This window comes from Eublepharis macularius, chromosome 14 (genome assembly GCF_028583425.1).
Source record: "Eublepharis macularius isolate TG4126 chromosome 14, MPM_Emac_v1.0, whole genome shotgun sequence".
In the NCBI taxonomy this organism is placed as follows: Eukaryota; Metazoa; Chordata; class Lepidosauria; order Squamata; family Eublepharidae; genus Eublepharis; species Eublepharis macularius.
This window is the reverse complement of record NC_072803.1, coordinates 30,597,464-30,624,130: the sequence shown is the minus strand read 5'-3', so window position 1 is coordinate 30,624,130 and position 26,667 is coordinate 30,597,464. Positions and strand designations below refer to the sequence as shown.

The window sequence follows — 26,667 nt, the reverse complement described above, 5'->3', positions numbered from 1 at the left end:
ACAGGCACGTGGCATGTTGGCCAGGCCTGTTGCCTCTGCCTCACATGAACTGAAAAGGTAGCCTAAACACATCCATTGTGGGGAAGATTTGTTTTTAACAAGGTCAAGCTAATTTCCACCTCCTCCACCACCACACATTACAAAGTCCTAGGACTGCTACCTCCAGCTTGGGAAATTCCTGGTAATTTAGGGGTAGCGCCTGGAGAGGGTAACGGTTAGGGAGGGCGCTCAGTGGTGATGTGATACTGCAGAATCTATCCTCTGCAGCTGCCATTTTCTTCAGGGGAACTAATCTCTGTCATAAGAAAGTGGGGGGTGCAGGTCCCCTTACCCTCTCAGTGGAGTGTGTGTGTGTGTGTGTGTGGACCTGGCACTTATAGCCTCTTCTTCCTGCATGCTATGGTTGTAAACATACAAGAGCCAGTGTGTGCCTGGAGGGCACAAAACTCCCCTCACATGTGTGATATAAAGTCCATGCGCTGTTCTCCAACACGCTGTATTGTGTATATGGGGTATGGTTGCCAACCTTCAGGTGGGGCCTGGAGATCTGAAATCACATCTGATCTCCACATGACAGAGATCAATTCCCCGTAGAGAAAAGGGCTGCTTTAGAGGGAAGACTCTATGGCACTGTAACCCTTCTGAGGTCCCTCTCTGAACCCAGGCTCCAGCTCCAAATCTCTAGAAATTTCCCAACCTGGAGCTGGCAACCCTAAGATGGAGCCTCAGCTGCTGAACAGTAATTGGGGTGGGGATGAAGAAGCCCCATAATACTGGCAGAGACAGGCGGGGAAGGCTGGCCAACAAAGCGCAGGTGTCTGGTTGCTGACAGGCCCCATCAACAAGCTGTGCTGGCAGTTGCTGTCCAATCAGCAGCCACCCATCTGCACCCAGCTCTGCCTGCCACTTTGGTTACTGCTCCATGGGGGCAGTTATATGCCAACTCACCAACTGTGCTGGGCCATTTAAAGGAGAAAAGATTGTCCAGGCTGCTGATCTGAGAACCTCCAAAACCCACTGCCTTAAGATGTCTGTGTGTACAGAGCACAGCCACACAAGATAAACTCTAGATAGAGCAGGATGAGCAGACATATGTTGGCAGATCACCAAATGAAATGAGAGCAGCCAATCTCACAGCATACAGAAGTGAGTTGACATGAAGCAGTCTCTTAGCCTTCATTGTGTCAAATTCTTTAGCAGTGAGCATCAGGCAGTGGCTGTCAGAGGGACAGAGAGGCAAAGAAAAAACAGTGATGTCCCCATGTCCAGAACATAACATCAGGCCACCTGGAAATACTTATTTACTGATGCTGGTCAAAAAAAAGTTTCTCTAGATTAAAAAAAAAATTCACTGAATGTGCTTTTACATAATTCTAACCCATGAGCTTTTTTGTTTGGTCATTAACTCACTAACGAAAAGCATGAAATGCAGCTAGTGAAATCCTGCAGGCGGAGAGACCCTGGGAAACATCCCTACAGGCGAGCCAAGAGACTAAGCTAAAATCTGCAAACATTCTTCAGACCTCTCTCCACAGTATGTTCCATAGATCATGGCAAGAAAAAAAAATCCACAGTTTCTCAACGTGACCCACGCTGCAGCTGCTTGAGGCATTTGCGGTAAACAGTGTGTGTGTGTGGGGGGATCTGTTTTGATCATTAGCAAGAGACAAAACATATCTACCATATCTTTTCTTACAAGCTGTTGCTCAAATCCTGGCTGGGCCAAGGTAAAAATGGGTCAAGTAACTAGCTGGTATTTGATTTAACTTGTGTTTAATTTGGTTAGCCCTTTTTTGTTGACAAAGTAGAATGTTCTCAGGTTTGTATAACTTTAGATCATTTGTTCTACCTTTATCTTGCAATCCTTTCAAAGTGCTCAGGGTGGCATATGTGGCTCACCTTCCCTTCATCTTCTCCATATAACAACATTGTGCGGTAGGTTAGTGACAAGCCCAGTGAACTTCATGGGTCTTGCCAAGCCTAGCCCAAACACTAAGTACTGTACTACACTGGTTTACCAGACCGATTCCAAGTAGGGGTTTGCCTGTTTGAACACTCCTCTTCCATGTAAAAAATTCCCTGCACGTAGAAAGCTGTTTTCCAATATATATCTTTTCTACTGCTTAAAATGTGAAGGTTGTGAGTTCAAGTCTCACCAAAGCACTCTTTATAGAGAAGCAACTATGTCTCAAGGTAGTTGCTGAACAGTTGGCATGCAAAGGGTCACAGATGCAATCCCAGCATCTTGAATGAAAGGCTCTCAGACAGTAATTGTTGGGAAATGCCTATCTCTGCCAGAGAGCAATTGCCAATCAGAGCAGGCAAAACTGAGCTAGGGGACCAGAGCGCTGACTCAGTATAAGACAGCTTCAATTGTTCAAAGTTACAGGACATCAAGCAGGAGCTCCTCCTCCTGGTATGCTAGCTCTCCAAATGCAGGGCACATTTTTATGCAAGGAAGAATTCAAAAATGTGGTCCCCCGATCTATAATCTAAAATAGCACAGTCCCAGGAGGTCTCTGCTACATGCTTTGCCGGCATGCTTGAATTGGCCCAGAGTTTAAAAATGTGGTTTGAACTGGTGTCTAATACACTTTACAGTGAAGTAAACCTGAGCTAAAGAAATGAAGCATTTTACACACTACAGAAAACCCCCATTGAAGCTTGACTTTTTCCAGCCCTAGTTTGGAAACCTACATTTCTGAAAAGGGCTCTGTGTGTTTCAGAAATGTGATAAGCCCTTAAGGTATGAGAACTTGACCAACCCTTTTAAAGCTCTCTTCTTACTTGTAGATATTGACGTTGTATTTCTTCTCACCCGGAAACCCAAACATGCCACAGATGACTCGAGAATTTTTTGTGGTCCACTTTCTGTCACAGATCTGTTTCCAAGTTCCTCCATCTTTTATTTCCACATAACCCTCTGTGACGGGCAAACGCTTGCGGGAGGCACCCAGGATGGGTCGGATTCTGACATCTTCCACTTGAATATTTATATTCTAGGAAGAAGAACAGTTTGATGATAGAACAAAATAACAGCTGGTCAGAAAGATTTGCTACAGATTTTTAAAAACTCTTCTGTGTATAAAAACAGGAGGTACAAACAAATTAGTCTCAATAATTTAGAGTAATTTAGCTGCAGTCTTCAGTGTAGCATAAAAAGTCTGTGTTTTTTTTCTTCTGTCTGAAGGAAGTCAGGAGAGAAAAACAGTGAGTCGTTTGCATAACTTTGGTGCTGTTCCTGCCAGGGTTGTTTTGGCTCAGGAAAATGGCACGAAATGAAGGCAAAAGCCCGCTACCACTCTACACCACAGTCCCAAGCCAAATTGGACACCTGCCAATTTTTAAAATGGCGTTGCCCACTGCTGCTGTGTAGCTACAGGGAACCTGGACCCAATCCACCAAAAAACATTGTGCGTTTGTCAAAAGTTTCTTGGCGGAACCAGAAATATTATTGAGAGAGGAAAATATGTGGGAATGATTAGGGGGTGGTATTTGCTGTTTTATATCAAAAAGAGTCCAGTAGCACCTTTAAGACTAACCAATTTTATTGTAGAATAAGCTTTCGAGAATCACAGCTCTCTTCGTCAGATGCAAGCTGTTTTATATAGCACTTTTGGTATAAATGGTACATTGCAATTTTTTTTGTGTTCTCACCTGTCTGGTTATTATTGCTATTTGACAGTTGAAAACTGAGTTTGTATGACTTGTTGAAGCCCAACCCAGTGAATCCATGACTGAGCTGAGACTTGAACCTGCTAACTATCAAAGGCCCAGAACCAGATTGCTAACAGTTGGGCTATGACACAGAGTTTGTGACACAGCTGAGTTTATTCTGACACTAGACCTGAAGTGAGCCAGGCTGTTTACATGGGGATGAAAGGCTGCCTGGTATGATGGGAATTAAAAAAAAATTCTTGGGACATGACTTCAAATTATCCCTTGAAAATCATAACAGGAGTCAGCAGGGAGTGTAGGATTCTTAGCCTATGCCTCAGCCAGCAGAAAACGGAGTTTCTTTCTGCTCCTTCCTGGCTCAGCTTTCAGACACCCAGCTGAGTTCTGAGGGAATCTTCTGTGGCCTGCCTACCTTTAGACCTTAAATGCTCCCTCCCAGCCAACAATCTGATTTCTCGAATTCTGGTGGCCAGTTCCTGTTTCTTTCCCAGCTCTGCCATGGAGGCCATTTCCAAGAAGACTCCACATTGCCTAGCAATGTCCTCCACATTGCCTAGCAATGGGTTGGCTTTCTTCATCGAGCTTCAGTTCTGGGGTCACCACTGCATAGTAAACTTGAGCCGGTCAGTATCTTTCGGTCTGATCTCACAGGATTACTGTGAGCACAACAATAGTTTAATTTTGAGGCACAACACACAACTAGAGATGGGCACGAACTGGGGGAAAAAGAACCATGCTGTTCGTGGTTTGCCGCGTTTCACGAACCATGAACTTTCACGAACTTGCCCTGGTTTGTGAACTGGTTCATTTGGTTCATGAAAATGTCACTTCTGGGGCTGCAGAAAGCCCATCCCCCCCATTGCCTAGGAAACTGATTGATCGGCACCAGGCTGTCTGCAGTGATGTGCTGAAAAATAAACCAAACAAACCAGCTTAAAAGCTCATGGCGGTTCATCAGAAATGGGCTCTGACGAACTGCTGGTTCACGAACCACGAACTGGTCCGGTTCGTGATGAATTATGGTTCATATTTCAGTTCATGCTTTCCTCTATGCACAACCTTGGTGAACACATACCACACTAAACTCCTTTAAGGAAAGACAATATAAATTATTGCATCAATAAAACCTAATGACCTAAACTGAGAGATAAAAGCACAATGAACACAAAAATAGGTGAATAGATTGAATAAATGATCTTTCAAGATTTCCTTGCTCGCTATGAATTTATCTCCCTACAGCCTGGATTGCCCTTAACTGAACAGAGAGGTGATGAGTCACATTTTGGACTACGTGAAGGCAATCGTGGAGCAGTCCTCAGAGGAACGTAGGCCCAGAGGCACAAGAGGATTAAGGAAAAAATGCAGTGGTAGGCAGCTGGTGGGGGGGGGAGGAAAAAGAGCAACTGGATGTTTATTTAAAGCTTTCAGAAGAAACAGTTTCCTTTACAATGAACAAATCAAATGGTTTCCTTATTACATCACAACTACGGAATTCTTCCCTTCCCACTCATAAAAATAATACCTCTGAAGGGAAAAGACTAGCATGGTAAAGAATTATTTTAAATCTGCTGTGAACATTTAAGAGTTAACATTATTAGAAGCAGACTTTGCACTTTAAAAAGCCTAAAATTAAAATCTGTGCACATGCAGTCAAAAGGAAGAACTGGATCTTGGTGCCGGCTTACAAAATCTATTTTGAAAATTTACCAAACTTCTCCAAATGACCAATTGTTTGAGCAAAATGATACTATTACAACCCTTCTGTAAACACAGTGCTGGAAACATACGTTCAAGGGCTGTGTGCAGCCTAGAGGAATCTTTGTGTGGTCCATGGACTTTTGATGCCAGAATCTTAAGAATTACAGCTTTCAATCTCTAGGAAACAATGGATTGGATCCAAAGGCCCCTTGCAATTCATAGAAGATTGGCAGAAGGACTACTTCTATCGGCAACATTTGAGGTCTGGCATATAAACTGTAAAACTTGAACTCAAATTTCAACTCAGTGATAAACTTATTAGTAGATAGACAAGGGCCATTTCCACACGGCTTACCTTTTGCCGGAACACAGTGCAAAATCACGCGATAACAGTGTCTTCCTGGCACGATTTCGCTCATGAAGATGCTGTGTTCCAGCAAAAGGTAAGCCGTGTGGAAACGGCCAAGGCTAAGTTGCTACTATACAGCCTTAGCTTGCTGTTAGCATAGCAGGAATATAAACAACGTACTTCCTATATATAGTTGATAGAATGAATGGAATCGAGTTCATTGAAAAACTTCGTAGGACTAAAAGGGACAAAAAACCTGCTGTTTTAATGACTTTCTATATTTAGCTGTCTAGATTTCCCCCCCAAAGATTCTTCCACATTTTTGAATCAACTTGTGGAACTGCAGAAAATGTATTAATGCTGCAGTTCAGTATTCAGATATCTGTTGATCTTTGTGTGACTAGGGTTTGGATCCTACCAGCTATTTTGCTGGCAAAAGAGGGTAGTACTAGTTTGACCATCAAAAAGGCTATGCTGAGGATCATGGTGGGACCCGTGTGGACAAAAACCACATGGAATGAGGACTGCTACAAGGACTGGAATCAGCAAGGGGAAGAGTTGGTAGGATCCAATCAAAGATGAACAAAATGGCTCTCAGTTATTAATTCCTTTTATATTATTATGTTTATCATGCTTACTTTGGTATCTCACTCTAAAGTATTTTGAATAATGGAAATCAAATAGTTCCTTCCTGACTTATAGTTGCTTGCTATAGTTTAAAACAGGCAATTGATGGCCTTCTGGAACTGAGACAAAGAAGACGGTGCTGATGTGGGTGAAACCTTCCAAAATGGCCACTGTTCCAGACACACAGCCAACAACGGATCTTCTTGACTATGAACTTCCCCTAAAGGTCAGAGCAACCCATGTAAGGAAAGACAGCAGCTATGTGTAAGAAAACATAGGAAGTGGTCAATCAGGGCTGATGTCATGTGGAAGCTCCAAGTAAACCTACTCCAGTTTAGACATGAAACTGAAGCAAACATACTTGGGCAGGGGGATTAAGGCCAGAACTACGCATGCCACCCAAGACAAGTTGCTTCAAAAACTGGCAGCTTTGTGTTCTATTCTCCACTGCTCCATAAACATGCAAGATTATTTACCTCGAGTTTGTGAAATTCCCCCCCTGCTCTCCACATAAATGATGGTAGGGGCAGGGGAACAACACACAGCACACTGATATCAAGACTGAGGATAAGGGACTCTGTAAGTTATACAGGCAGAATTGGTATATAAGCAACAAAGAAAAAAAATTAACACCGGTGCATTTCTCTTACCACAAAGTATTTGGTTATGCACACCCTGCCACCATATACTCCAATCCCCTGTACTGCAAAATGTTGAGCAACATCATTTACCCATTGTCCTTCCTGTAGCACTTTGCTGTGAACAGATGTACAGTTTATGCATAACTGTGGTATGGGAAAACAGAAATGTAGCACATGCTTCCCCTCCTATTTCTAATATTTAAGGGTGGTTTTACATGACCCATATTTTTTCATGAAGGATTTCCAGGCAGTCAGGCAATACTCTGGTTGTTTGATGTTTGAGTTGCGCATCTACTCTTTCCATGATAGTTTTTCCAACACATGCAACAGGCACATGGAAGGGGGGGGGGACGCTTTTGCCCATGATAAGTTCATCTCCATGTGAAAGGGTCATCACAGCTAACAACCTGATTTAGTATACAGTGTGTTAGTTTAACTATCAATCCATTTGTGCTGTTTTCCCACAAGAAGTCATGTGAAATAAGCTAAATCAACCCTGCTGCATACTGAAGTCACTGAACTTAAATATTTGTTCTGAGAGTTCTGGAATAAACATTGTCATTAAAACATAACCAGATTTTCCAGGTTGAAATCATTCCCTCCCCTTCCCGTTTTGCAATATACTTCCACATTTGGTGATTCTGGAAAAGTAAAAGAAGCAGAGACTCAGTACAATGTGGTAAAATCATGAGTCCTTCATCTTCCCCACCCAACCAATATAAACACTGGTTTCATCCCTTTGCAGCTAACCTGATTCCCTTGTAAGTGGGGCAAGGTCATCCATCTCTGCCCACTCCTGGAGCCTCTAAACCTAACACATTGCTAGGAAAAACCAGTAAAAGATGGGATCAATTTTTCTTCAACCCCCCAGTCTTGGTCTCTGGATGCCAGCAGAGAGTCTAGCAGAAATGCAAGACCTTCCCTTCTCTAGGCACCATTACCCAAATCTCCAGTTATTTCCAAAGCCAGAGTTGGCAAACCTATGTGAACAGGGCTGGGAGAAATATGCCTGTAATAATACAATAGTAAAAAGTCCAGTAGCACTTTTAAGACTAACCAACTTTATTGTAGCATAAGCTTTTGAGAACCACAGCTCTCTTCGTCAGATGCAGGTTTGTCTTAAAGGTGCTACTGGACTTGCAACTACAGATTAACATGGCTAACTCCTACGTAATAACACAGAATATGGAAGTAAGGTGGGCGTGGGGGTAAGTCTCCAAATCCTCACCTATACACTACTATTGATATTAAAATTAGACACCCTCCCTTTCACGTGTTATATGTGAACATAGAAAACATGTGAATAAACAACCAGAGCTACTCCTGTCACATCTAGTTTGACCCTAATGACTTGCCAATGGACACTGTTGTAGGAGAAAATTCTGAGGGTATCAGTACCTATATGTTTGCAACAACAGGGAAAATAAGCGCTGCATGGGGCCATTTCAAGTCAGGAAAACAGAATGGAAAAGATATAAAGGCGTGTGCTCCTTGCACTGTGGTCTCAAGCAACCTCCCCTGCTCTGCATCTGATAACTGCATCCAAAAAATCCCCGCCGGGATCCCCTTTCATTGAGCTACTAGTTTCATCTGGCTTGGCTGTAATTCAGTGTCCTAAAAGATTCTAATACAAATAATAGTAATAAATTGGCTAGTGTATTTCATAAAGAAAGAAATCCATTCCTCGTTTGCTCTAATTCTCATCCTTTACTTGCTAAGGAGAAGAATGACGAATTCATTAAGAACGGAATCATCCCTTTTTCTTTTCAGTAGGTTGTTCAAGCCTTCTGATGGTTTTCCCAGGCCAGAACTATGCAGAGTCTTGAGATCTGCCAGAAGAGCTGACTTAAGGTTCAGCTCTGTTCTCCTTCCTGCTTCTCTCCATATCTTTGGACAGACCCACAGCTTGCTCTCCTTGAAACAATGTGGCCTAGCAGATCTGCTAGTGCCATAATGCAAGGGCTAAAATTATTGTGAAAAAGATATCAGGACTGTGTTTTGCCAAGCAGTGAAGACTTGCACTTCATTCTGGAAAATAAAGAGGAGCTGAAGGGAATGGTTAAAACAGATCCAGCCTGAGCACTAGGCAAAACGAGACACTTCAGGCAGCCAGCTATGAGCCCCATTTTGAAATGGTTGGCAAATTCCCAGCTACTCCATTTATTGTCCTATTTTTATTGTGGGAATTGTCAGTTACTCTGTGTGTGAAGCTATTGTACAGTCACACCACAATTACATATTATATTTTCCCCAGGTACTCCCTGGGTATGAGTGATCAAGTGTGTATTGCAAGCTCTGTGCTAGGAACCTAAATTCAGGCATGAGGAGACTCTAATTGGATTGGGATGACATCATAATAAGCCCCTGCCCCACGGCTGTTTTCCTGAGCCGAAGCAGTCCCCCCAGGGGGGTACTATTTGTCCCACTGGGGAAACCTAAGGGGACTCCAATGGTACATGTGGGACCAGGTCAGGAAATCTGCAGAGTCAGGGGCTGAAAACCCTTCCCTCTCTGCATACTGGGATTCTTATCTGAATAGGGCTTATTGCCTGGGATTAAGTTCCCAGTGCAGAACTCCCAGTATAAGTCTGATCATGGGAACCCAGGGAGCATCAGTGGAGAATCGTAACATAGAGCGGAACTACAAGTGACAAAAGGCACAGGTTGGACACTTGTCAGCTTCCCTCAAGTTTTGATGGGAAATGTAGGCAGCTTGGCAGAATGTTGGACAAGTGACAGTTGAAAAGTCCATTGGACAGCAGTCAGAGAGCCAAGCTGCAAGACTAAGATGCCTACATTTCCCATCAAAACTTGAGGGAATCTGACAAGTGTCCAACCTGTGCCTTTTGTCACTTGTAGTTCCGCTCATAGCCAGGCCCTCAGACTTTTCCTTCTGATCTTGAATGTAATTGGTGTAACTAGGCCTGCCATCTAACTCCTAGTCACAAAAGGTTGCCAGCTCCAAGTTGGGAAATTCCTGGAGATCTAGGGGGTAAAACCTGGTGAAAGTGGGTTTTGGGGAGGGAAAGGGCCTTGGCATGGCATAATTCCATAGAGTCTACCCTCCAAAATAGCCATTTTCTCCAGGTGAACTGTTATCTGTGGCCTGGAGACCAGTCGTAATTCTGGGAGATCTCCAGCCACTACCTGGAGGCTAGCAACCCTAAGAATTGGTCAACATAGACTGGTCTACAACATATGTAGCAAAATTAGGTGGTAGAATCCTGAGCTGGTTAAGCAGAACAGATAAGTTTAGATTGCACTTTTAAAATGCTCTTTCAGGTAAAAACTCCCTGTAAATAATAAAAAAAAACCCTAACAGCTCGGATAGAGAGAAAGTATTTAGTTTAACTTGGTTCTTGATGTGCTAGTTTTCTATTCAGAGGGAATTAGACTGTTTTTTAAATATAGGGCAGCAGTAAAACATGAGATTCCTGCCAATGGAGGCCCAAAGCAGCTTACAATATGGTTCCTTCCTCCTCCAAGTTTATCCTCATAACAACAACCCTGTGAAGTAGGTTAGATTAAGATAAAATGATTGGACCAAGTGACCTTCCATGGCAGAACCTTCCTGGTTCTCCCAGGTTCTAGTCCAACTTTCTAACCATTACACCAAGGTGGCTCTGTTGTCATTCTATTGCTACTTCATTCTGCCTGGCCTCAGCGGAAAAGATCCTCAATCAAGTCCAAACTCCAACTTGTGAGTACAAGTATGCATAGTGTTGATCTAGTAGGTGGAAGATAACTTCTAGGAACATCCCTGAGGAAGCCTGCCAAAAAGAGAGCTCCCACATAATCCAACCCAGCTGATTTTTCTTCCCACACTCTTAGTTCGCATCCCGATTCTCTTCCTTCACTCAGATACTAACTACCTGAAGGAAGTTTTCCTATATCAGCTTACGGCTGTGTTGCTTCTCAAACTAACTAAGCTACAGGTTCCCACCATCAACTGACCTTGATTGTCAGCCTCTGGACCACAGCTGGCTACAGCCCTGCATTTTGCCCAGGTTTCTGACAAGTGGAGTTTATGCTGCCAAATCTTTGCAAAATCCTACCACATCTTCTTCTGGCCCTGTGCTAAACAGACATGGGCATGAATCGAAATACAAATCAATTTTCATGACGAATCGGGCCAATTTGTGTTTCACAAAAACGCATTTTGTGGGGTTGCGGTTTTCACGAAATTCACGACTTTTTGGCCCGATTTGTTCGATTCGTGAACACTTTGTTATGCTAGACAGGCTGGCGCCGATCCATTGATTCCCTAGGCAACATAGGCCCAGAATGTCAGCAGACCTTTTGTTGCCATTGGAAACCCCAATCTTAGCCCACTTAACCTTGATAGACAGCTCTCCTTGCCAACTGGAGAGCTTCCATTCTGCCCTATACAGCAAGGAGCAGGGGGTCAATCCCCTAGGCAACTGAGGAGGTGGGCCTTTCTTTAGCCATGGGCACACCAATCTCATCCCTCCAAACCCTGTTAGGCAGGTCTGTCTGCCAACCACAGACCCACTGTTCTGTTCTATGTGAGCATTTGTTATATAAGACAAAGCTCTCTGCCTCATGCTTTTCAGGCCCAGTAGGCAGAGGGAGAGGGAGGACCTGTTGCTGGGACTGGAGTGAGAGAGAGTGGAATTGAGCTTTTGGCTGCTTCTGCTTTAAAAGAGACTGAAAACAAGCCTCTTAGTTCCAGCTCTTGGAACTTGCTGTGGAAAGGTCTTTGGGTGAGGGTGCCTTTTTTCCTCCACCCCACCCCACCCTAGTCTCAGGCCTTTGCTTGGCTCTGGGGCCTAGGCCTCCCCCCTTTTTTATTTGCTTGTCTTTGTTTCTTCTTAATTCTTTCTCTGCTCTTTTGAGGGCTCACACTCTTGTTTACTTTGGTTTTGCGCCTCTCCCCCCAAGCCCAATCTCAGGGCTCTGGGGCCCAGCTTTGTGTGGGTTCCACTGCTAAATTGCCTCTTTGTGCCTCTTTGGTTCCTTTTCATGCTGTTTGTAGTCTACTTTCAAATTCTAAGAAATTTACCCTAAACAGTCCAATTATTTTGTAAATATGGGAAGTTCTCTGTTGAAGCCACAGTGATGTTTTAACTACATATTAAAGAATGTCTGAACTCTACAAACAAATGTTAGGGGTAACGAGTTGGTTGCCCTGTTGCCCCAAGAGCAGACCTGAAGTACATATTTAAAACCTACCAAAGCTGCCCATTTTACAACTCAGACTTTTAATGTGGAATTTCACACGTTAAAATGTATCTCAAATTTTATCTCAGATCTTCATGTGTTTTGGACATACTGGAATCTCTTGACTATTTTGGCAGCTATCAAATATTAATGGTGCAATCCTAAACAGAGTTACTCCAGTCTAAACTAATTGAAATCAATGGGCTTAGACTGGAGTAACTTTGCTTAGGAGTGCACCGTAAATCTCCTAAATAGGCAAAACTGATAAATACGAAGTTCCATTATATGCCATCTGTCAAATGCTGCCAGATGTTGAATAGTCCTGCCAGCAATGAAACAGTTAAAAATACAAATCTCAGAAACTGGAAATTCTGTTGAATACTATGTACCATTACATGTCACCCTTCAAACGCAGATAGATAAATACCACTTCATGTTAATTAAGAAATACCTTCAAAATTAACAATTGAAATGAAATATCAACTAAAAGATTGAAATCAGAGGATGGAAGAAACAGATTTCAAATATTCAAGAATAGGTGGAGAGTGGACACTATTTGATATCCACATTCACAGCAAAGAATTCTGGGGAGCAAATTTGTTTCAGCATGAGGAAACATTTCAAAAAATCTCTGCTTAGTTTGCCTGGAAACATTGGTTCTGATTTAAATTGCAGCTGCAGCACGATAGTATACTGATTCACTTATGTACTCCAAATCCAAACTTTTGCACTACACCCTTAATTTATTACCTTGCTGGCTAATATCTTGGACAGCAGCAGAAATTAACATCTCGGGTTACACTCTTACTCCAAATGGCTCACTTTTTCACAGCGTGGGATTCAAGCAAATAGGATGGTGGTTTAATGGTGCCTGGCTTAGCCAACTGGTCCTTTTTAGCACAATGCAGTACAGACCAGAAAACTGACGTATTGTTATAAATGCTACGACAAATGAAGGAAAACTACTTCAACATTGGTTTGTGCTTCTTGTTTTCTGATGACAAGAGATTCAGAGCTCATCTTTACAGGATAGTTTCCTTCACCAAAGAGAACGTTGAAGATCTGGGGGTTGTTTGCCCCAGCACTCTCCCATAATAGCTAGAACTTGCGGGCATCCAGTGAAACTGATTGGCAGTAGATTCAAGATAGACAAAAGGAACTGCTTCTTTATACAACCAGTAATTAAGATTTGGAATTCACTGCCAGAGGAAGTAGAAACGGCTACAGGCTTAGACAGCTTTAAAAGGGGAGTCATGGAGGATAAGCGTATCAGTGGCTACTAGTGGACTAGAGGGGAATCTCCACTTTCAGTGACAGTGAACATCTGAATACCAGTGCCACAAAGCAGGTTTGGGAAACTGGGGAAGACTCAGGGAAAACCCAGAAGGCAAGCAACAGCATGTTTTGTTGAAAACTGGGGGGTGGGGGGTGGGGATTACTGTTCTTTGAGGAATACAGAACAAGACCTCCATGTAGAAGCAATCTTTACATGCAATTTCTTTTAGATAACCCAACGATGGTACCTCTACTTTCTCCCATTTACTGTTATTTATTTATTACATTTTATACTTCACCTTCCCCACCCAATGATGATTCAGTCACACATCAGGCATGAGGGAACTTGATTCCTAAGCAAGAGGGACCCAGATTCAGTTATAAGGTATAAAGATTAAAAGCAGAGATCCATGAAAATGCACAGATGAGTTTTTAAAACTTGTTATAGCTTCTTTGCGTCCATCCACCCATTCAATGTTTATTACACACTTATATCTCATGTGCTACTCTGTCACACACAGAGATATATTATTACTCCATAAAGCTAGTGTACATGTGATACTCTTCCTTCCTTCCTTCTCTACCTTCATTCCTACAAAGAGCTCCATCTGTTTGGAGGTCTTGAATGCTGATAGTTTTTTTAAAAGGACTTCTGTTGGAATGTTAATAAAAATTCCGTAACTCTGCAGCTGCTGAACTGACAGCTCAGAAGGGCGCCTTTCAATCAACCGAAGCTAGAATGTTCATAGTCGATAGCGCCAGCACTTACATACAATGAAGCCTATGTTTATTTCAGGGTTTTTTTTTAAGTCAACTTTATTTAGGTTTTTTGGGAGGGAGCAAAATGGCAAACCACTTCCAGTTTTTATGAATTTATGCACTGTGCTACAATACAGCCAAAGCCTTGCACTAGATGCTTATCCTAAGCTGGCACTGCATTGGAAAATGGTGATAAACAAAATGAGACATGGAAAATCATTGATGGGAGAATTCTCCTCATGGCACAGGAAGCCACTATTTGACCTGCTGACAGAACATACTTGTGATTGTGTAGCCATATCAGTATCTGCACATTTCCCCAATGGAATAAACAGTGGATCCCGGAGGCCATTTCAGGAAGGGAAAACGGCACAGGAACTCCTTTACTTCATGGTTCCAAGCCAATAAGAGCCCCCTTTGTTCAATTTTTAGAGGAACAAAGGTGCTGGGAGCTTCATTCATGGTACCCCGAGCATCGCATCGACTTGAGTCTTGAGCTCTGGGGCAAGAAGGGCGAATGCTTCCCTATCATCCTCCACTAGTCATTAGGGACTCAAAGAGGTTGCTATCCATTCTGTTTTCTCCCCATGTCTCATCTGCAACCGACACTCAACTGCCTTCAATGTTTTATAGGGCAGAGCTCAATCTCGAGCTGCATCCTCTCAGCAGGATTCTCTGTTTTGCTATCATTACTGTTGCAAATGCAGAAACACGTGCCATGGAGCTTCCATATGGGATTTTTGGTGCACTTTTCCCTCTGAGGCACTATTTCCCCTGCATTTTTTCCACTGCTGCACCACAGCAGGGCTTTTTGATGGTTCTTTTGAAAAATCAATAAACGAGCCAGTGCTACAGCATTATAGCAAGTACTCATTTTTTTAAAGGTCTCAAAAAGCCCTGTGGTGGTATGGTGAGGAAAATGGCAGCTGCAAGAGGATGATAGAAGGAAAACAGTGGCAATGTGGGTGGAATCTTCGAAAGGGGCATCTACCATCCAGAGGGTGTGATAAAACACTAGAATTGCACACATCCCCAAAAGATCATCGTAGAGGAAGTTTGAGAAGAGAGTGTATGCAGGACAGGGACAGGACATTTGGAGCATCAGAGCATGATGTCACCAGCTGGAAAATAATTACTCCAAGTTGAACACCAAAGAGGAGATTAGAAAAGAGTCCAGTAGCACCTTTAAGACTAACCAACTTTACTGTAGCATAAGCTTTCGAGAATCACAGTTGTCTTTGTCAGATGCAAAGAGAACTGTGGCTCTCGAAAGCTTATGCTACAGTAAAGTTGGTTAGTCATAAAGGTGCTACTGGACTCTTTTCTATTTTGCTACTACAGACTAACACGGCTAACGCCTCTGGATCTATGACCAAAGAGGAGAAAACTTCTGTACGAAAGCAGCCTTTGTCAAACCCCAGTGTGTGTGGAAGGCTTTTAGGTTTTTTTTCCTGCTTACCTAAGTAATTAAACACTTCTGCCTTGTTTGAGTGGCCCTGTTTCTCTGCCTCGCCTTGGAGCATAGGATACTCAAGTTTACTATTAGAAGGTATGATAAAATAATGAAACATTCGCTCTGGACTAAGTAAACCACATTTCTGTTTCTCCTGTTTACTTTTTAAAACTTATGTAATGAGATGCTTCCCTTCTTGGAATTTTTAATGCAATTGGCATTTTCTTGCCATTGCTGCAGCCTGCGACAGGCTGCTTGTCAACAGACACAGCCTTTGCTCTCAAACTGGAGGGGTTGCACAGACAGCTTCTATTTAGTTAAGCCCGTATCTTAGGTTTGGGATTGTCTTAGACAAGGTTGTAAGTACATGCTTAAATGTTGTTAATGTGAAATTCCCTAGATTCTTCAAATTTTTAAAAGAACACTGGCTGTCCAGGCTCATGGGGAAATTTAGAGATCAGAAGAAAAAAGTGTGGGAATGTCTGTAACAGGTAAACTTCCTTCTTGCACCGATGTGATTCCCTCTGCAAAAGATCTTGAGGCCGCATAACTCTAAGATTTGCATCCAAACAAACAAACAAACAAACAAACAAACAAACAAACAAACAAACAAACAAACAAGTGAGCTGCAACTCAAGGCCAAACTACTTGTTTGGGTTTTTAAAAGGTTGGGTTCTGCACTCCATGTGCAATACTCTGTGCATGTGGAGCAGCAAAATCAGGGAAATGACACCCCCACCCACCCCCAGCTCTGTTTCCCTGAGAAAAATGGCTTTGGGGTAAGGCAGGAGCCCTTCTTCCTGCTGTGGTGGCATTCTAAGCCTGTTTGGGCTCTCCTTTATTTTTCAAAAGCCATGCTCTGCAGCTGAAGAGAACCCTCTTTAAAAACCCAAATGTTAATAGTTTGCCACTGGTCTGCCCCTTTTCGGGATCACAGGCTACCTTTATAGGGTGCACAAGTCATTTGCATACTGAGGGCTGAGAAAGAAATGGAATGCTGGTGTGAGAAAGGGAATAGCCGGACATGTTGCTGTGTGCACTGCCCGTCCTAATATGTGCTGGTGTGAGAGTTTGTGGCTGATTTATTAGGGAAAGACAGATTTGCTATTGGGATTTCTTGGGATCAGCTGCATTGTGCCAATTTTTTTAAAAAACTGTCGTGAAACAATACCTGCCTACTTGATTTTTCTCTACTGGACCGACATAGCTGCCAAGATACTGATCTATTTTACTTTCATCTTCACTTTTTGCTGCAGTTCATCTAGTTTTACTACCAGCTTTCTTATTGTTCTGGTTTACCATCCCTTAAACTTTCCTCTGGTTCCAATCAGATGCCTTTTAATAGTATACATATGCATATTCACACAACCCCCCTTTTTATAATTTAGGGTTGCCAACAACCTGGAGAAAAAAATTATTCCAGACCTTTAACAGAAGCTTAATGGAATGTTGCTTACCAGGGGATATTATCTACCTTCATGCCAGGAAAATCTTCAGCTGCCCATTTCCACACTTTAAGCCTCTGTTAAAGGGGCAGGATACGTTTTTCTCCGGATTTTTGGCAACCCAAGTAGAAGAACCGTGTGAACAGACTGAGCAAACCACAGCAGATGAGCCTTCAGAAGGGAATCCCAATTACGGTGTAAAATGCATCTGCGCCCACTCACTTACATCATTGGGAAAGCAGCCAAGGAGCTGCTGGAGCCGATAAGCTCTGAGTGAAATATTTCCACTGGACGTTTGTTCCATGCCTAACCGTCAATCAGCCAAGGAAAGACATTCTCCTCCCGTCACTTACATGCCTTCTCCCACTACCCAAAGCTTGAGGGCAGCTTCACAGACTGATGAGATCTGGCATTTTTAGGGCCCCAAGCATAACACAGAGGCCACCACACCATCATACTCGATTTGTATGGCTGGGTGCAAAGGCTCCCCCCTTTATACATGCTCAGCTACTTCCACGTTCAGGGGCCCACTCAGGGTGCTCTACCCAAAGGCCCCCTCCATCCTCAAGATGGTGTTTGCAAATCCCACCGTAACCCTTATCTTAAGACATCAACGAACAATTAACAGCACAATCCTAAACAGAACGAACACCCTGCTAAACAGTATGAATAGGCTTAGAAGGCTGCACCTCTCATAAATTCTATGAGAGTCCAGCTGTTGGTGTGGGGCCTAGATCACACTGCAGCACAGTACTTTCTCTATGCTCCAGGTTGCAAGGTGCTTAAACATGCACAGTTGGTGTAGACTTATAGCCCAGTTTACCTTCCTAGGTCTGTGTTCTACCTTGGGGCCTACTTTGGGGACACAGCTTTTGATGGTTGAGTTTACCATAAACTGAGAGAGAAACTGCTTTAGCCTGCACTAATGATGCTGTAGTTAAGCTGGATGAGAAGGTGTGCATTTTTCCAGGCGCCTTCTTCGTCCGCACCATTTTCTTTGCCTCATGGTCGCCATTCCTCCCACCACTACCAGAGGGCTTTTTTAGGCTTTAAAAAAATCAGTAATTGACACATTCCCTATAGTGTTTATTTATGTATTTATGTTATTTATAGTCAGCTGAGCATGCTGAGCCGACTGCAAGGTTCCAAGAGGTGGAGCCACCTTATATAAGGCCTGGCTCTGCCTCCCTAGAAAGCTAGGATGCCCGGGAAGAGAATTTCTACTTCTCCGCCTGATGGAGGGGGGACAGGGGGGAGCCTGGCCTCCAGCCTGAGCACGCTCTGTGTGTGGCCAGGAGAGCCAAATTCTCACTGAGACTCAAGGTGGATTGCACAGTGTAAGTCCTAGGGCAAACCCACAGCACACACACACCTTTTTAGAAGCCTCCCCTTTGCTGCCAGGAATGCATAGGATCACTACTGCTCTGTGCTGGAAATACAGTATTGAACCTGGTCATTCATTCAAGATTAGGAGTAATATGTAAAAAACTGATACGAGGCAAATTGTTCTCACTGTGTTTTTAAAGACAATAGAACACAGTAATACAGTAACCAAGATAGGTAATAAGTACAACACAAAGAAAAGAAAAGAAAAGAAAAGAAAAGAAAAGAAAAGAAAAGAAAAGAAAAGAAAAGAAAAGAAAAGAAAAGAAAAGAAAAGAAAAGCATGGACTAGGACATTCATGTCTCCTAAGTGGTAGGATGGGAGGGAAGGCCTGATCATGGTCTTTTTTGCAAGGGCACTTTTGGATGTTTTTGTCCCCATACCTCTTTAGGTTTTCTTCTGAATTCCAGATGCTTAACTCCCCCTTCAAATTTCAATGTGGCATTTCAAAGGTTCTCTTCTGAATTTTCTGCCTGAAGGCATCAAAAATCACCCATGCAAAAAATCTCGGAAGTTAAGCAGGGTTGATACTTGGATGGCAGACCATCAAGAAAAACTGTGCAGAGACAATGGCAAACCACCTCTACTCCTCACTTGCCTTGAAAGCCCCTTGCTGGTAATGCCAAAAGTCAGATGCAACTTGATGGCATGCATGTACATACATAAGCTTTGGGACAGCCACTTCACAGGTAGCTTTAACAGAAGATGCATTCATAGAGGACAGCTCTATCACTCAGTGTCTAGTACTCAATAAATGGAACTTCCGACTTAGAGGCAATAGTCTTGATTGTCAGATGTTTGGGTCAAATTCAATGACTATCATTCATCATACCTAGACTGTGAGTTTCAAGTGGACACACAGTTGGTCATCGTTAAAGATGATTCTTTGGTCTGATCCACTATGGCAGATTTTATGTTCCAAGAGAGGAGGAAGTCATTAGAGATTTGTGATCTTGTGCTATGTCACCTGTATACCAGCACCCTAAATGAAATGTGCCCACAGCTGGAATTCAGAACCACAAAGATGTTGTGTTTGCAAAAGCCTCCCTGCTGCAGTGGTTTAATTATATTTAGCACCAAGACCTATATTAAGCAGAGAAAAGGGCAGAGTCAAAAACAAATATTTTTAAAGGGATGTTTTTTGGGGTAAAAATCCTCCAGAGTCTATTTTTAAATATTATAGTAGGGTCCTATTTCTATGCCCATAAAATTGCTGGATAAGGTGGTTAAGTGGTAATGAGTATATTATTTCAAACTATGTTTAGACAACACACAGTGATGAGGCAAGCATGGTGAAAAAATTTGTCCTGTAAAAGTTGAGTCAGAAAGTATATCTGAAATTCAGACTAATAAGTGAACCCTTGACAGAAGAGTTCCAAATGGTATAGTTGGATCTTGCACAAATTATTTGCAGTTTAAAGTCTTTTCTGCATATGGCTTTTCCATCGATTCTAGCCCCATACTGCATCAATTTCTCTCCACACTTTTGTACGCACAGTCAAAACACTCCAATTCAGTATCCAAACTGCTTCTCAGACTTTTTTCCATTCTGCACAGAGAAAGGCTGCAACTGTCACATAACTGATCTTTCCCTGGCTTTTCTGCAGCTTTCCTCCCTGTGCACACACCTCAATTTTTTTTTCAAGCAAAGTCAAACTGGTTTTTTGGGGTTTTTTTTTGAGGTGCTTCTTTTGGTGTGAGGCCTGGCCCTGCCTTTTGCCCTCCCCTTTATTCCCCTGCATCCTGATTGGTTGAACAGCAACCAAATGAAGATGAATTGGTGCCAAAGAAAAAGAATCTTTAATAATTGTTCAACCCCTACACATTTCGCATGCAGAATCTTCCCAACTCTTTTTAGTTCCGTTCCCATATTTAGCAGAGCCATTTTACTTCACTGAAAAGTAACCAGTAGTTCCCCCCCCCGATTTAAAAAAAAAATTAAATGGCAACATTGCAGCAAGGTTGGTGCCATTAAAAAAGACAAAAAAAAATACCTTTGTAAGTTTCCTCAGCAATGAACTGAGGAAACTGACTACTCCTCAGCCCATGACAGAGGGACAATCGACTGTGAGGAGTCCTCAAAGCCTGCAGCAGAATCTGGGCAGTTTTCTAGTGCAGAAATAAAAAACAGACACCACTTCAGTTCAACTCCCTCTAAGGGTAGAATTAAAGAATCGAAGCAGCATTGGGCCAGAAGCGATGAATAAATTGGATCCAATCCGCATGGGTTGAATACACAGAAAGCCCGACGTAACGCACACCATGCAGAAGAGGCCTAAGTTACCATTAGTTTCATGATATGCAATAAAATATTTCAGAACAAAATGCAATGGCTCATTCACTTTACATTTAACTGGCTATCTGTTACCACTTGATGGGCCTCTAAGGAAACAACGGAGATGGAAATCTTTGCTTGTTCCTCCCATCCCACAGCATTGAGATGCGTCTTGGGACCTGTCCTTCTCTGCAGTTTAACTTTCTTTGGGCTGATTTCCACATTGTGACACACACAGCTTGAGTCAGGGGTCCCCACCCTGTGTCCTGTGTAACAGTCACATGTGAGGTCCTCAGTTCCCACGTGTGCAATGCTTGATTCAGAATATGAATGCAGCATGCATGGAGGCTTCAGCCTCCCCCCTGTACTGTAGTGGCCCCAAGGGGCATCATTTGGTTCATTGGGTGGGGAAACCCACCTGAAAATGGTCCATAGTCTTTAAGATAGAGAGCCAGGTAGGTAACATGAGATGGTGTTGTGCTGCGTGATACTGGCTGTCAAGCATACTTGTTATTAGCTGTTGTTAGTGAACCACCAAACAACATACAAATTGCAATGACACATGCATTAATTTTGAACACGTAAAAATACTGAACTTTGGTTAATGCTGAGGGTGAATGAAAAAAAATTCCAGTTTGGTTAGTTTAAAATTATGCTAAGCTACTGCAGACAGAGGGTCAGGACAAGACATTTGGCTCCCTGGTGCTACCAGTAAAGGGCAGACTAGGTGAGCCGACCCATCTCTAAATATGAACTCTTACAAAATGTAAGATTTTAAGAGCCAAAGGAACGCAAGGGTGACTGTTTCTAAACTCTCTACCTACCTACTCCTACGTGATCTTCCATGTTTTTTGCACCATCTACCGGGACGTTACGAGCACAGGTAAGCCGTGTGGAAACGGCCCTTATCTCCCTTTAGTCTCCTTCTCCAGACCATTTTTTTCCTCCTTGGAGGGATGGATTCTTGGGAGTTAAGCTACAGGAAGGGTTCAGCACAGCAATACTCCTCCCCTACATTTTGCTCTTAGGACCCCTGCTTTACATGTGAATGGGTCTGACCCACAATTTAAAAAAAACAGCTCTTTTATGGAGAATGCTGATTTGCTAGCTGTTGTGTCAATCATGAAGTCACCTCCCCACTTCAGGAAGCAGTTTTTAAAGTGGAGGGAGTCCCTGTAACAAAACAAAAGAGAGGGGCAGAGCACAATCGCTAAAGCAGACAACTTGACAGCTGCATGGAAAAAACCCTCAAGTGTAAAGCAGATGGCATGCTTGATGCATGTGGGGTGGGGGCAGCTTATATATCATGAACTGTAGACATGACAGTACCAAAGCAAAGGCAGAGGAAGGCAAGGGCTTGCATCACAGCTGTTCCCCACCCTTTGCCCTGACCTGAATGGCACAAGCTAGCCTGATCTCAAGCTAAGCAGGGTGGCCCTGGTTAGTACTTGGATGGGGGACCGCCAAGGAAGTCTAGGATTGCAACCAGAAAAAAACTACCTCTGTTTGTCTCTTGCACTGAAAACCCTGGAAAAGGAGGGGGGGGGTCACCATAAGTCAGCTGTGACTTGAAGGCACTTTACACACACATAGCCTTAATCTTGAAAATGTTATAGGACTCTTAAGCTATAATCCTGCTGTGATAGTTCTGGACAGCAGAGTATGGAACAGTTCCCACAGACATCCCTTATAATGTCCCCCTTCCTTTGGAAATGTGCAGCCAGAGCCAGGCAAGGCAAGCCCAGGGAGACCTTTCTACACTTTTCCAAGGAGAATCCAGTGGCAGGGCTCAGGAGGGAGGTAGTGGAAGAACAAGCTGCCAGGTGCTTCTTGTGGAGCCATGGATTGGCCTTGCTTAATTTGAAGTTTCTGCCTGCACTGGACTACAGCTTGGGATGGCAGCTTGCCAGGCCAGTGACAGCCAGCCAGTGGAGGGGAGATTTATTATGGAGAACTGCAAGAACCCCCCTGCATCCAGCTTCCCTCCAGCACAAGAGCAAGACTGTTGTTTTTCCAGACAAGCAAGCAACCATGGGTCAAATAACTCTCCTAATTATGTACATGCTTCCAGGGACAACATCACTGTTATAAGAGACAGACTGAATCCACAGATTGTCTTTCCTTTCTTAGCATTAATGAGACACTGTCGGAATATTTAGATGAAGCATACTTTTTTCCTGGACAGTGGCATTCCCCTTTTCAGAATTAATGCAGTGTCATTGAAGCTTCACAGCAAAGCTAAGCAAACACTTTCTCTCTGAAACTCGGAAAAATGGAGAAAATGTTGGTATTTGCACAGGCAGAGGCAACAGGCTAATTTAGATGAACCAACAACACAGGAATTTGGCCATTTAGAAGAGGAAAAAAGAGTTTTTTTAGTGCGAACAAGGGACCATTAATTTGCTCATCCTTAATTAACTTTGATATTTATGCCCTGCTGTTCTCTCCAGTAGAGACCAAAAATGGCTTGCAACATCCTTCTCTCCTCTTCCATTTTATTTTTACAACAATCACCCTTGCAGTAGGATTAGGCTAAGAGAGAGGGGGACTGGGCCCAAGATCATCCAGTGAGTGTCTGTGGATAGGTATAGATATAAACCTGGGTCTCCCAGATCCAAGCCTGATCACTGCACCACATAGTGATGGCCAATGGGGAGCAGTCAGGTGGGCGATTTGGCCAGAGCCTCAAGTTCTCAAGCTCCAAGGGAGCCTCAAAATTAGACATTTGTTAATTTTTTGGCATTTATTAATTCCATCACTTTTTATAACCATCGTGCATCATCTTTTAAAAAAAAATTAATTATGCCTTGGGTCCTCCCTCAAAAGTTGGAAATGGCCCAGGCCTCTCTAGACTTCTGAAAGGGCCTGAATGTAGTGTCACATCACCTATTCTTTGGTGCTTTTGATCAGTCCCAGGGGAATCCGCGGAAGCCAGTTTGGTGTTTTGTTAAGAGTGGCAGGACTCTAATCTGGAGAACTGGGTTTGATTCCCCACTCCCCCACTTGAAGTCAGCTGGGTAACCTTCGGTCAGTTACAGCTTCTGGGAGCTCTCTCAGCCCCACCCACCTCACAGGGTGATTGTTGTGAGGATAATAGTAACACACTTTGTAAACTGCTCTGAGTGTTGCAATAAGTTGTCCTGAAGGGTGGTATATAAATTGAATGTTGTTGTTGTTGTTGTTGTTGTTGTTGTTATCCTTATACAAGAGATCATTGGTTCTTTTAACTTAGTATTGTCTACACTGATGGGTGGGAAGTGGCAGCAGGTCTTGTGGTCTCAGGCAGAGGAAGGTCCCCCCCCCCCATCTGCTACCAGAGAAGTTTAATAGTTGAGCAGAGCTGTTCTGCACACACATGTACCACCCTGTTCTAATTCATTAGATATGAACAGCCTCTTGGCTCCTCTGGGGGAGGGGGGCAAGGCTCAGTGACAGAACACGTGCTTGTATGCACAAGATCCCAGGTTCCTTCCCTGACATCTTGACTTCAGGAATATGAAGAGATGGGCCAGGGCTCAGTGGCAGAGCATCTGCTTGGCATGCCAAAAGTCCTAGGTTCAGTCCCCATCATCTCTGATAAATAAAAGGCAAGCTATATTGGCGATGAGTCACTTTTTATCCCTGCGCAGGTGCACTCACCGGTCCCTCCATGGGAACAAAAAATGAGTTGTTGGCAACATGGCTTGCCCTGGAGGCCCCAAGGAGGCTGCTGCAGTTGCGGGAAGGCCACTGTGGGATCTTGGGAGGGCTGCACTATCTGCACCAGGCCTCTGAGGGGCCGCAGAGGTGGTAGGGAAGCCTGGCATGTTGGCACGGCCCTCCCAAGGCCCCACAGTGGCCACAGAGGTGGTAGGGAGGCCCGACGCCCAACACAGTGGTGCGGCCCTCCCAAGGCCCCTCAGTAGCTGCCTGCTGAATCAGTTTTCTAGAGCCCATTATTTTTTCCCACACAATAGGCTCTGCTAGTCTCTGATAAAAGGATCAGGTAGGTGATATGAAAGACCAGTACATTAGATTCTAGGCAGCCACCTCCAGGCAGAGCAGACAAGACTGACCTTGATAGACTAACTGTCTGGTTTGGCATAAGGCAGCTTCACGTGCACTCATCTCAGATACTGGGTGCTGGGAATAGTCCTTCTGTACTTGAGTCCCTGGAGGTCCACTGCTAGTCAAACCAGACAATACTGAGCTGGATGGACCCATATTCTGACTTGGTATGAGGCAACTTCATACATTCTCCTTGAAGGCCACATGCCAGGTTTGCAGTGTTGGCAGGAGCAGATGGGGCAAAAGTAAACTACATAATGAAAACATTTATTCTTACTAGCACCATCTTTCATGAGTTGCTTGAAGTGGAAAAATTGTTCTTCTCTATTGACGTAGAAATGGGAGGTACCACTTTGACCACTTTCTTACTCATGCTTTGTACTGGGGCAGTATGTGTATGGGAGGGAGGGGATCCTAAGCATCTTTGGGAACTGACATAAAAGTATTTAATACAGGCAAACATTTCTTAGTTATTTAGCTTTTGTTATTTTCTTTCCTGTTTGCACACTTCACACTTTTCTTAATAAACTCTATTGCGTATACTTCTGTGGGGTCATTTGGGGTTTGAGTGCTTCATCCTGAGTCCAGTACTTTGTCCTATTTGCCATAGCTACCCAAGTAATTGTTTTGTGGAACTCAGTCTGCAAAGTGGCCTGCCTTGCAGGGCTGATTTTTTGCTTAAGACCTGGTAGGACTTGAGATTTGTCACTCAGTCTCAAGCTGAAGGTTAACCAGAGTGGCTGACAGTTACCCTAGGAAGTGAGGATTCACTCCCTTGAATGTTCTGCTCCTGAGGGCAGCTTGTGGAGTACGCCATCCTTGACACACATAACTCAAAACTATACAGCCCAACAGTATATGAAGAGTTGATAATGGTTTGCCTTTATACTACAATGCATGGTAATAACTTAAACAGCGGTGGGGCCAGGCCTTGTCTGCAACTGTCAGATCTTCTGCTACAAAAGATAAAATCCCATCGGTATTAAGGAACCAGCGGCCTCAGATTTTTTTTTGGGGGGGGGGGCGGGTTGTTTTATTAATTCCATGCGCAAGGGCAGCAGCTCTAGCAGGAGCTAGGACCACATACTAAGAGAATTATTATTGCAAGACAACAAAGGACAGAGTTTGTATCCTAAGAATGGAAGATGTGACGTAAGGAAAATTGGGATTGATCAATGCGGTTCTCCTATAGACAGAGTGAACATTTTGCAGTGAAAAAGTTACTGTCAGGCTTTCTTTTGCTCCATCTTATACAAGAGGTGAAAAGTTTAAAAGCAAGTGTCTTTTGGAGAAGGGGGTGCTGAAGACATTGGGGGGTTCTCTGTAAAACTCTGTTTACATATCCACAGATTTAAGCAAAGAAAAGGAAGCAGAGCACAGTGAGCACGTAGTGCTGGTTCAATAGGAGAATTCTGTCCCATCCATAATTTTTGTCCCCAGCTGAAGTTGAAACATGCAGCCCAGTCCACGAGTTCTCCATGAGGACTTTCTGTACTTGCATTAGTTACCCAGCAAACCTGGGTTTTCTGAGGTAGCATGCTGTTCTGACCTAAACAGGCCCAAGAGGTCTAAGAGATTAAATTTGAGCATAAGACAGTGTGAGCCAGAGGATCCTAACTCAGCACAGAAGGACAAACATTGGTGCAACCCACACCAAACCAACAGGGCTTCAAATGAAGCTGTGCTGATAGATTAATGAGTCATGTATCTTCTCCCCTCCATTTCCCTCACTGAGGGTTTAATTTATCCTCCTCATCTCCATCCTCCCTCTCAAAATGGCTGGATATTGCAAGATCCTGGGAACAGTTAGGGGCCAGTGTAAACTGATTAATCAGAACAGCATGGAACAGCCTCA

General features: G+C 43.5%; 1 protein-coding gene across 1 annotated transcript in view; it reads right to left on the bottom strand.

The window, feature by feature from the left end:
* The window catches only part of LOXL2 (lysyl oxidase like 2), an 88,925-nt gene that overhangs the window by 42,070 nt on the left and 20,188 nt on the right, over window positions 1–26,667 (bottom strand). Inside the window, exon 4 of the mRNA XM_054997667.1 lies at window positions 2,788–2,999. Coding sequence (XP_054853642.1) covers window positions 2,788–2,999 — 212 coding nt within the window. The remainder of the gene's footprint in view (window positions 1–2,787; window positions 3,000–26,667) is intronic.